This window comes from Myodes glareolus, chromosome 13 (genome assembly GCF_982192425.1).
Source record: "Myodes glareolus chromosome 13, mMyoGla1.1, whole genome shotgun sequence".
NCBI lineage: Eukaryota > Metazoa > Chordata > Mammalia > Rodentia > Cricetidae > Myodes > Myodes glareolus.
In genome coordinates this window covers 20351473-20363878 of record NC_142038.1, presented here as the reverse complement: position 1 = coordinate 20363878, position 12406 = coordinate 20351473, and the positions used below count along the sequence as shown (strand labels likewise).

The window sequence follows — 12406 nt, the reverse complement described above, 5'->3', positions numbered from 1 at the left end:
GGCATCTGGGAATTCTGTGGCTTGCGTCTGGTTATAGATGCATTAAGGTAGATATCACAAAGTGTTGAATATGGAATGTATGTAACAGCCGCTTGCGGACTTGAGCACCCTTAGGAGAGCAATCACCCCTTCTAGCTGCTCCTTGGGGCTTCTGTAGTCTGGCAAGGTGGCAGGTGTGTTGTGGAGGTGCGTGAGAGGCTTCTCTGATCCTTCCAGGTCCTGTGTGGAAACGTGGCTGCTCTTCAAGGCAGGCATTCACAACTCTCCTCCACATCCAACCTTCTAAGAAAAATATGAGACCATATCGATATTTCCCTTAAGATATGTGGAGTCGGGGTGTCTCATCAGATGGTTTGGTGTGACAAGGCGTCTCACAGATGTAGCATTCAGTAGTATAAGTAGTGGCCAGTGAGAGCTCATTCGTTACACCCTTGGGCCAGTTGCTGCTGGTATCAGCTCTGGAGCTAACCTTAGACAGTACCATTTTGTGGAGCAGCATTTAAACATCCATATCGTTCATGTCTTTGGATTTCTATGGCCTGAGTAAGTTGTTCTACCAATAGAGGCTGACTTGGTTTTAGAACTTGGTATGTCTCAAAAGATGGCTTTGCGCTTTGCCCGTTGAGTTCTAAGCCATTCTCTTGCAAGACTCAACTAGAGATTATCTTGAAGTTTTGTATGAGACCCCACATTTCTCCCAGGTGGTTGAAGTATGGTGTGTTATTAATTGCATATTTATTCTGGTTCCTGTAAACAACAAGAAAGTACAGAATGATTGTATTGGGAGTGGAGGAAAAAGGCTGAATCTGTGTCCACAGTATAGGCCATGACAACCTTTCTTCTTCCCAGTGGTTAGCAAGACTTTAATGGGCTTTGGAGCTTTAATGATTCCTTCAGAAGACAGGCTACTAAATAACCCCGAGGGGCGTGTGCGTGTGTGCATGTGTGTGTACAGGCTACTAAATAACCCCAGGGGTGCGTGCGTGCATGTGTGTGTACAGGCTACTAAATAACCCCGAGAGGCGTGTACGTGTGTGCATGTGTGTGTACAGGCTACTAAATAACCCCGAGGGGCGTGTGCGTGTGTGCATGTGTGTGTACAGGCTACTAAATAACCCCGAGGGGCGTGTACGTGCGTGCATGTGTGTGTAGAGAGAGAGATTAAGGAATGCTATGCCTCACAGGTATGGGGTGCGCACGTGCACACACACACACACACACCCTCATACATACAAACCTGTTGATCAGATTTTTTGCACTCCATTTTTGGTTATTCTGCTCTAACATCCCACTGGTGTGCACAGAACCACTGCATTTACCATGGACAAGGCTGGACCTTGTAAATGGTCAGAAGTGATCTACGCTGGGTACCATGGGTGTATGACTGGATGCCAGATGGGCAATGGTGGTATGAGAATTGGTTGTTCTGCTTTTCTCGCGTCTGAGCTGGGAGTCAGCACTGGTGAGGATGGGGCAGCCTGGAGTTTAGGCTCTGGGACACTCCTTCCAAGTTTGTCATGAGAGGTTGGGAGCATGCTGTCTTTGTCTAGTTCTGTTCCTGGGTGTTTGGGAAAGCTTGAGGAGTGCTCATGAAGGCCGTAAAACAAAACAAAAAACTAACATTTTACACGACAGCAGGTCACTCAGGGATGCAGGAGAGAAGGCACTCTAGCCTAGAGTAACTTTTCTGACAAGGAGATGTAAAACCTCAGATCCCCTTTCCAATGGTGCTTTCGCATTTTGATATTTTGGTATGAAACCATGAAAAAAGTGGAGTTCAAGAAACCTTTTCCTTTTAAAGGCAGAATCCTTTCTCCTATTGTACCACATGTCACTCCTCAGCCTTCACCCACACGTCTTCTCTAATTCCGCACCCTCTCCGTTGCTTTTCGCCTGTTGTTAATCTTAGCTGACACAGGGTGATTTTGTCTATTGAGAACTTTAAAAAAGAATCAAGAGAAATCAACTGACAAACCATAAAATGAAAATGACTTTGCATCCAGTTGGGTTACATATGGACCCGAGGTGCATGTAACAACTCAGTTTCTCCAAATCCTAATTTATAAGTCATTTGCGGAGGAAATTCGTAGTAACTGTAGGGCTGGGATTCCTTAGAACTTACTGGATATTAGTGCTTCATACTTATTTTCTGTTTAAATGTGTGATAATTCATAGGCAGATGTCATCATCCTTCATATTTTATAGCTGAGGTAATGGAGGCTACAAGTTGGGGCTGGCATTAAGTACGTGTTCTCTGGCCCAATGTGTGGAAAACTTCTGTGTTCTAAATGGTGAGGGGCTCAGAGCCCACCCAGGATTGCTCCAGAGTTGAATCCTCACAGCCATTACTATGGTGACCTTGGTACTTCTATGGCGGATGCAGGGCCGAGGCCGTAGATTGAAAAGATGACTTGGGTATTAAAGATAGGATCCAGGGCAGTTCAGCTTGTATTTACTGGGCACTCAGCTGTATTCTGGTCTCTATCGTCAATGCCAGGGATAGCTGCAAAATCTTCAGGAGCACTTCTGTAGACAGACAAAGCAGAAAAACATGTGTCTTGTGTGTAGAAGCTTGCTTTGTTTGCTTGCTTCTGTCTTCTTCTCAGCACCTAGTATGATTTCTGGTCAAATAATGGCCACACAAATTGTCTATGAAATATTGTGTGCATGGAACTTTTGTTGTATCCAGTAGTCCAGGAAGGAGGGCATGTAATTGTGACGAGGCACGGTTTTCTGTCAGGGCCTGCTGTGAACTGCGGCTAGGGTGGCTAGGCAGGGAGGACAGATGGTTGTTGGTCCACGGGCTCCCTTAGTCTTGCACTCCCCACTTTGCACCCGGTGCTGACCCTTCGCTGACCTGCCCATCTTAAGTCAACTTTATCTGAAGAAAAGTTTTGTAGAAGATAAGGACGGTCCTCTAGGCTGGAGGTGGGAACGAGCCTTGAGTGGGGCCGGAGTAACAGAGTCTCACACAGCCCCCTTTGCACCCGCAGTTCAAGTGTTCGGGACAGGTCAGGTGATGTTTAAAGGGACCTTTAACTCTTTGAGTCTTTGGCAAGCCCAGACCTTTCTCCTTCTTCATGTGAGATTGTAGGCATGCCCGCATGACCAGTTTTGACCTTAGCAAGTGGAGATCATGTCCGTATTCCATTTCCTAGACAGCAGGTTTGTACCAGCATACAATCCCTACTGTCAGCCCCAGGTACTTTCCTCTCTGGGCCAGCTTCTCCCTTGGGTCTGTGTGCCTGTGCGGTACACTTTGGAGTTTGGACCTGTATCCAAATGCCTGCTTTTAGTCCTGGCTTCATATCCATCAACATACTAATTTTTGATTTGTTCCCTACTTTCCGTGAACCTCTGGAGTTTTCTTATCCATGAATGAGGGATTAGGTAGATAGATCCATATGACATCCTCTGCTGCTGGATCACGTGAGGCAGTAATCAGACTTATCTATTCATAAAGGATAGTTTTAGTTTTTTCATTTTTTGGCAACCCCCCTTTATTCCAAGTTGGAGTTGAGCTTCAGATTGCACCTTATTTATGTTTTATCCACCATTATGTTTGCCATAGCAACATTTTAAAGGAATATCATAATAATCGCTTTTCTGAAGCTTATCTGTGTTTGGATCATATATATGTACACATATATATTGCACTTGCTTCCTGAATTCTTTGCCTTTCCGAAGACCGAATCAGCGCCTGCTGAGCTACCCCAAGCTAGGATAGCTTTGAGACTGCAATATGAAAGCTGCCTGCTGTGTTATACCCCCAGTCACAAAAGTGAAAGTACCATGGAGAATTCCTTGCACACGAGCTCAGCCTCCCCTCGTGGTAGGCACCATGCTTCTTTGATGAACACGGAGACCAGACACCCGTGCAGAGCCTTTGTGATTGAGCACCACATGCTTCTCGTGCGTGTTTGTCTTGTCTACCTTGGCCAGGCACGCAGCCACAGAGGGAGATTCAGATTGGGAAGGTTCTTGAATTTCACCTTCTCAGTTTAGAAATAAGGAAACGGGAGTCTAGACAGGTGGAGGGACTTGTCCAAGTCTGATACATGGGACAGAGTTCAGGAGTGGGGCTTTCCCTAGGCACTTGTGTTTTTCTTAAACAAATAACACTTCTCTTTCTCTCTCTCTCTCTCCCTCTCTCTCCCTCTCTCTCCCCTCTCTCCTCTCTCTCTCCCCCTCTCTCTCTCCTCTCCTCTCTCTCCTCTGTCTCTCCCCTCCATCCTCTCTCTTCTCCCCTTGTCTTTCTTGTCTCTTTGTCTCTTTTCTCCTTTCCCCTCTTCCCTCCCTCCCTTCTTCCTCCTCCTCTTCCTTCTCCTCACTCTGCTCTCCTTTTCCCTCCCCTCTCCCCCCAATCTTTAGTTGGATTGGCCCTTGCCCAAGTCTCTACCATATGCCCTTTGGGTAGAGGATCTAAGTGACTGCAGCCCATGTTGGATGTGGACCCCTTAGCTTTCTTTTTCTCACATCTGCCTCAAGAAAAATCCTTAGCCACATTGGATTTAAAGGTACCAGCAGCATTTGAGACATTCTGCTAATGCCATGATAGGATTCTCAAATGTGCTCAATTTTCAATTTGAGCACAGTGCCTCAGTTTGCCCAAGTTGAGAACCACCTCTTCTGTTTTTGATGTTTTTTTCTTCCTGGAAGGAATGAAAGGTTATCAGACATGGGCCAGGTCTTGGACTCCGAGGCCCTTGGTGGCCTGCAGCTTTCTGTTGCTTAGTCTAGCCATCACCTAGGTAACTGACCCTCTGCCAGTGAAACAGGCGTCCCTCAGTGAAAGGAAATAAAAACACAAGCCCAGTGTTGACTCTTTGGATGCTATAATTTTTTTTTGCATGTTACTTGATTTCGAAAGAAAGGATTTGGCACTTCTCAGCTGGGCTTTGGCCCCTGCGCCCACCGTGCGACCTTCCTGTTTCCTGGATTTCAAGTCTGTTTATATCATGGATTGTGTGTGTGTGTGTGTGTGTGTGTGTGTGTGTGTGTGTGTGTGTGAAAGCTGAAAGCAGAATGAAGTTTTCATTCTTGAATGATTCCCAGGAGGACTGTATTTCACGTAAGTTTTTATGAACAGCTAGCAAGGCAAACTTATCCTCCGACTTACTCAGTTTGGTTTTGGGAGTGTTTATGTTTTTAAAAATGTTCCTTCCTGTGGGGGTGTTTTTCCACTGGGTATGTTCTATTTCCTTAGTTACTGTTGCTCTGTTTTGAAAGTGCTTCAAGACGTTCAAGTTCAGTATTAAGTGAATTTATTTCCTGGTTAGTCCTTCCTGTCTTTCCAGGATAAATAGACCATCTGAGCAAGCATAAATGTGTGTGTGTGTGTGTGTGTGTGTGTGTGTGTGATGCCAATGGGCTATCTTCAGAGGGTGTGATCTTGTGTGTGTGGCTCAGGCTGAGCCTGTGACCTTTTGTACTCAGTAAGTCTCCTCCCACCTTGATATTATTATCAAGCTTCAGGCTTTGGAAGTTGAGAACTACCCCGGGCTCAGAGGCTGGGGAGAACAGTGCCAGCGATACATGTACGTCGTGGCTCTCCTACACCCTGGACAGTTGGGTCAATTAGACTCTGTAGGGTAGATTTTTCTGCCTCTGAAGTCTTGATAAATGAGACTAGACATTAGAATTTAAAGACCATCTAGTCAGCGGCCTCTAAAGGTCTTTACCAGATAGGGCACTCGCTATATAGCCCCGCTAGGGCGTGAAAGTCACCCCTCTTCTAGTCAAGAGGGTCAGAGCTGAAGACACTTGGTGCATAGCACTCGTAAGTTCAAGGCTTGGGGGTGGGTTTATGTAACAAATACTTGCTGAACTTTTGTCTGTGCACCCATTTACCTCGTGGGAGGAACAGTGTTTCGGAAGCATTGTGCTGAACCACTGCTTTCCTTCGCTCAGATACTCCTTCAGGATTTCTTCACTGGGCACCTATCAGGCAAAGGCAGGGCTGTGTGTGCTGAGGAGGTTTAGAGAATCAAATAGCCACCTCCTTTGTCCTCATGAGACGGGCAGGGAGAGAAATGTGTCCTGTGGTCAGGACACCTGTATGGAGTAGACTATGTGAAGTGCCGGGAAGCCAGACGGAGGGCTGCAGGCTGAGGAGCCAGGCTCCGGTCTCTCAGAGGCATTTGCTCGTATACTCCTGACTGTTTTCAGATGTTCTCTAAAGGTCCTTCTAGTCATGTCTTCAGCCTGTTATATATATAATTCCTCCCCCCCCCAATGTATAGTCTGGATATTTTTCCTTAGTCTGAGGAGCATGGATTTCCTCTCATTGTGTAGGTTGTCTGTGCTCTGTTGACTATCATAGCAATGTGAAAGACAGTCTTAGTTTGATGTTAAGTCCATTCATTAATTTTGCCTTTTGTTTCCTGTGCTTCTAGGGGCGTATAAAACCAAACCAAGCCAAACCAAAAGGCAATATTAACAAACGCCAGGCCTTTCATAGTTCTACCCGTGCTGTATTTGGGATTGCTTTTTCTATGTGGTGAGAGATGGGGGTCCAGTTTCATTCTTTTCAATATGAATTTCCAGTTTCCTCAGCACTTTTTAGGGAAGAGACTAGTTTTTTCTTTAATGTGTGTTTTTGGTGCCTTATATGCCTTATATGTTAATGACCAGTTGGCTGTAAATATGTGCACTTTTGGATCCTTTCTGCTGCCGCGTAAGTCAGTGTGCTATTTCCTGCGGGCGCTTGGCTGCTTCGCAGTACATTTGGAGTTTAGGTGTCTAGATGTCTCCCAGTCTTCTGCTCACGACGTCTTTGTAATCGGATAAATTAAAAGATCCTTTAGAAGATAAATATTTTTAAGGCTCTTTGTATGTGTGAATGTGCATGAGTGTGTATGTGTCATGGGTTTGTGAGCATCCAAGGAAGTCAGAAGAGAGAATTGGATACCTTGGTATTGGGGTTATAGGCAGTTTTGAGCTAGGAACTGAACTTGGGTCTTTTAAAAGAGCAGCAGCAAGTACTTTCAGTTGCTGAGCCACCACTCCAGTCCTGGATTTAGGATCTTTTATGGTTACATATGGATTTAGAACTAGTTTGCTATCTCAGAAGGAATAACATTGCTGTTTTCATGGGTATTATATTTAATCTGTAAATCATGTTGTATGGTATGGTCATTTTGGCAATAGTAATTCTTCTAATCCCTGGACATGGTCTATCTTTCCAGTTGTGTGTGTGTTCACTTCAATATGCTTCATCAGAGTTTTGCAACTTTATATTGTAAAAAAATCTTACTTTATTTGTTAAATGCATTGTTTCAAATGTGCTGTAATGCCAGGAATGGAGGAGGCTTCATGGAGGCTGAGAATTCAAAGAGATTGTGAGGAGCTTCAAGCATATAAGGCACACTTAATTCACCAGCCCAGGGGCCACTAGACAAGTAGCTGCTGGCTAGAACCCAGGCACGTGGTGTCACACATGGGCCACACACGGGTACACATAAGCACATATACAGATTGGTACACAGGCCACAGAGAAGTCGGCAACATATAGAGACAAACACACAGGCAGGCTGGCAAAGCGTATGCCTCTAACCTCAAGGCTGTATTTATACAGAGCTCACACAAAAATGGCATTCTGTGAACAATAGTTATGCAATGGAGACAATCACTGTTTACTTTTGGGGTTCCCCAGACATCCGGTGTCAGTCATTTTGTGCTGACCCACAGCTCACCAGATGTCCACGTCAGTCCTATCTTGTGTAAGCATAAACTGGCCCTCGCTGCCTTCTGTTCCCAACATTAGTTTCTCTCCTCTTTCCCTCCCTTCCTCTTTCTCTCCCTCCCTCCCTCTTTCCTTCCATCTTTCCCTTCTATTCTTCCTCCTCCTTGTAGGCATACTTTCTTCCTTCCTCCCTACCTCTAACTGTCTGTCTGTCTATCTTCTGTCTGTGTTCTTCTCCTTCTCCTTTGTTTTTGTTTTTTAAGACAGGGTTTCTCCTTGTCATAGCCCTGACTGTGCTAGAACTTGCTTTGTAGACAGGGCTGGCCTCAGATTCACAGAGATCCATCTACCTCTGCCTCCTGAGTGCTGGGATTAAATACACCGGCTTCCTGTAGGCATTGTGGATTGGAATATTTTTATTTCTTTCGTAGTAAGTTTGCACTGATATATAAAAATGGTTCTTATTTTTATAAAGTGTTGATATTCTAGCTCTCAACTTTACTAAATGTATTAGTTCTAGTGATCTTTAGTAGACTATGTTCTTCTGCTTATAGAAATCCAGGTGTCTGCCAGCAAGGACAGTTTAGCTTCATTTCTAAATTGGATGCTTTTCATTTTTTTTCTCTTGCCTTTTTTCTCCAGCTAGGGCATCTGGTGCTGTGGTGAGTGTGGTGTTGATAAATGTGCTTGCCTTGTTCCTGGTCTCAGATGAAAACTTTTCAGCCTTTCCCATTGGAATGGTATTGGCTGCAGTCCTGTGTCACCTTTTTGTGCTGAGGTGTGTTCTTTCTATACCTAATGCTTTTCTCCGGGGAGGGGGGAGTGGGTGAGATAGTGAAGTTTATTAAATGTCTTTTCTGCTTCTATGTAGCTGGTTGTTTGGAGTTGTCCTCATTCTGTTGGTGGGCCGTGTCATGTGTTCTGATGTATGTCCAAGTGATGAGTCATCTTTCATCCCTTGGATAAGCTTCATTTCATTATGGTGTAAGCTTCTTCCAGATCTTCATTCCCCATTCTTGGAGCACCGATGGAACTAAAGACCACTTCTAAGACCTCAGGATTCAACTTTGGAAAATCAATTCCTTAAGTGTGTGTGTGTGTGTGTGTGTGTGTGTGTGAAGTCTAAGTAGCCGAAGAAAGATGTTTGGAGATTGTAGACTTATATCCTCTATTAGAGTGGCTTAAAAAAATGGATGTGTTTGAGGATTGTAAGTGGGAGTGTCCCCCTCACCCCTTACCCCAACGTTCACAGAAGGGTCATGGTCATGGCTGAGCTGTGTTTTAATTCTTGATTTTATCGGCCTATTAATCTGCTGTTGTGTTGTTTTGTGAGGCAAGGTCTCTCGATGTAAAGTCTGCTTCCCATGCTCTCAGTGACTGCCTCAGCCTCCCAGGACTGGGACGACAGGTACACACCACCATGCCCGGCAGGTCTGTTGCTCTCACTGGTTCCCAAGGTTCTGAAGAAAGTGACTTCTTTCTTTTTAATTTCAGCCAGAATAGAAGAAGCAGAGCGCAGAGAGTATCTGCTCCGAACATCCCGAGAGCCCCCGGTGAGGCTGCGACTGCCTACTTCTTGGGAGATGCTGGCCGCCGTGAGGCCGAGGAGACCTTTGTTTTGAGGTGGGACAGCGGGATTTCAGCAGGACAGCTTCTCCGTTCCTGACCCCACCATGGCTTCAACTCTCTGGTTGGACGGCTGATGTGACTGTGTGTTCCACATGCTGTTGGACTGTGTGTCATCCAGGTAGTGCCTGCTCACAGGGTGTGGGAGCACAGCCGGCGGGCATCAGATGCTCCCCCAAGTTGGACCAGCAGAGTGATGGACTTGGACAGGCTAAGATGGAAGTGACCTGAGGCCTTGCCAGGGCGGTTTCTTCACAACAGGACTAGTTAAGAATTGAAACACAGGCTTGTCTGGGGAGCAGTATGCCGGAAGCTGGTTTTCAGGCCACAAATGCGTTCACAGGTGAGAACACTCTCCACATAATTGGGAGGCGTTGGTTTCACTATCAGGTATTGTGTAACAAATACCAAACAACTGGATATAACATAGAGGTATATTTAAACATATAAGCCGAAGGCCATGCAGAGTCAAGGGTTCAGGCTGCCATGGTAACCGATTTCGACAAAATAATAGTCTACTTTGCCGCCTTTCTCTAAATAGGGCTGTATCATTTGCAGAACAATGCATTAGTGATTCTTTTTTTTTTAAAGGGCTAGGAAAACTCTCCAAGGGGAAATACATTTCTGACCGGTAACCTTTCCTTCACCATCTTTACTTTCCGTCTTCCGGTTTATCAGAGCTAGCTGATGTGGTCGGGGCCATCGTGGCCGAGCTAACTTTGCAGTTAGGATCATTCTCTTGTCAATGAACCTTCAGAGAAGCTAAGATTAAATCAGGATTTATTGTTGATTTTTTTTCCCCTACTGGCCACCAGTTTGCACATTTTATGAGGAATCACTTTGGCTAACGCTAGAACCATGGCCGGAGATACAGTGACTTTTGATTTTGAGTTCTGGATCTTTGATTTAACTTGGGAAACAACTTTGTCTTCTGGACCTATGGCTTCTTGTTTACTGGGAACAGTATGGAACCTAGGGAAAATAATCTTATGTAAAAAGAATCTTATGGAATCCAGGAAAAATATTTTTTATGTAAAAAGAGCCATTTTTGGGTTTTGTGTGTTTTACTTAAAAGGGAAGATGATAGAAATAGGAAAAGTGAACTGTGTTGTTGTCTTAGGAATCTTAAACTGTGGACTTTTCAAATTTTGTAGCGAGAGTGGGTCAGGTGGTTGGGGGTGCCGGGACAATAGAATCGAGGTTCGGAATTGAGAGCCACAGAGGCATGCCGTAGACTTTTTTATTGCTCAGTTCCTTCTCATGTCTCTGTTAATGAAGATGCCCTAGGCTTCCGCCGTACTGCTCTTGGGAAGACTAAGGACACTGGCGTGAGATGTTGAGTCAGAGTTCTGTTGTGGAGTTAGGTGACCAGGTCCGGCCCTGTCTGCTCCTCATCTTCACGGAGGGAGCATGGGTCAACTCTAAAGGTCTCAGCACCATGGCTGTCACCTGGGAACCTGAACTCACGCATTTCTGTCTGGAGCTGTGATGGGGAAGGTTAACCTCAAATGATCATGGCTAAAGATATTTAAACATAGACTCAGAAGGCAGGACAAAGCCAAGCTCTCTAGAATCGTCTTCAGATGTCTTGGGTTGTAATCTCTGCCTTCTAATAATTGCTTAACCTGTGCACTTCTGGTTGTTTAGGTTTAAAAACCTGCTTGCTCATGGAAGTTATACTCCCTTCCGTGTGGAGGGTAGTGACTTTGAAGCATCTCTGTAAAGTGGTCAGATGTCACTTAGCTTCCTTGATATCCAGAAGGCAACTAAGGATGAGAGCCGGGTAGAGATTCATGTCAAATGGCTCTTAGAAGCAGTCTGAGAAGAAGGGACCACCATAGAAAAGGGAAAGGGTGTGGGACAAGATAAATTTGAGGAGGAGGAACCCCGGGCTCATCACACCAGCCTCGTCCCCAGACAGGAACATCCCCAGTGATGTTAACCCTGACATCACTGCTCCCAAGGATCTGAATAGTTCCTGTACTTGCTATTTTCTTCCTGACTCCGGAGGCTGCTTCCACGCTTGCCTTGCCACCCTGTTCATTGTGGTTTCCACTTGGTGGCACCCAGTCTTCCTGCCCCTCTACCCCAAGGGGAAAAAAAGAAAAGACAGGCCAACATGTGGCTTTCTAGGAAGTAACAGGCAGCCCCACATTCTGCTTGGAGCATCCCTGCGAGGTACCATAGCTGGGGCTTTTCAGACATTAAAGCCCAAGGAAATGATAGCTGTTACTGTAATTACCAACTGCATCTGCTCCCCGCAGCAGCTCCCTCCGCCCACCATGTGCTTGCTGGAGTGGGGGTGGGGGGCTACTCTCAGGCACCTCCTCCTCGGCTCACATTTTCTTATCTCTTACTTTTCTCCAGAGCTCTATTGCGTTGTCCTTTTATCTGTTCCTTGTTGTGTCAGCCTGCTTCAGTGACAGTCACGCGAGCAAGGGCAGGATTGCTGGCAAAATGCTGACTGTGGCTAATATGTCTGAGAGCTCAGCGTGCTGGGCCCTGAGTGTCTCACCTGTCTTCTTTCTCTCTTCTTTTTCTTTCCTCTGTTAATCTCTACAGCACCTCCGAGGCCAGTACTGTCATGCCGGTGTTCTGGGCCGTGGAGAAGGATTGGTAGAGCCCAGAGTTGGAAGTGCCAGTGACCTTCTTTTTAGTTTTTCCGTCCAGTGTCCTCCTCTATTGCTTTCTACCTTACTCTAAAACAATTAGTACTTACTTAGTTAAGCATGTGCGTGCACGCCCCCCCCCCCCCCCCCACACGCATGCATGCACACACGCATGCACACAATGCCATGGTGCACATGTGGAGACCAGAGGGAGTCAGCTCTTACCCTTTATCACATGTGACCTGGGGGTAGACTCAGGTCATCAGACTTGGTAGCAAATGCCTTTACTTGCTAAATCATTTTGCCAGCTTGCAATGTCCTGCTCACGGCTAGCTATATATTGGATTGAGAGGGGGAACCATACAGCTACCTGGGTTTTGCCCTCAGAGATCAGAATTTCGTTAGTGTCCGCATCACCTAAATCTCCTAAATCAGGACCTACCTTTATTCTAACAACACCACGGATTTTTGTGTCCATAAAAACCTA

At 45.7% G+C, this 12406-nt stretch overlaps 1 protein-coding gene across 5 annotated transcripts in view; it reads left to right on the top strand.

Moving 5' to 3' along the window:
* Ldlrad4 (low density lipoprotein receptor class A domain containing 4) overlaps positions 1–12406 on the top strand; it is a 320979-nt gene that overhangs the window by 115777 nt on the left and 192796 nt on the right. For all 5 annotated transcript variants that reach the window (XM_087895936.1, XM_087895934.1, XM_087895935.1 and 2 more), the window contains one exon: positions 9179–9653. In XM_087895936.1, the coding sequence (XP_087752062.1) occupies positions 9614–9653 (40 nt within the window). In that variant the 5' untranslated portion in view covers positions 9179–9613. The remainder of the gene's footprint in view (positions 1–9178; positions 9654–12406) is intronic.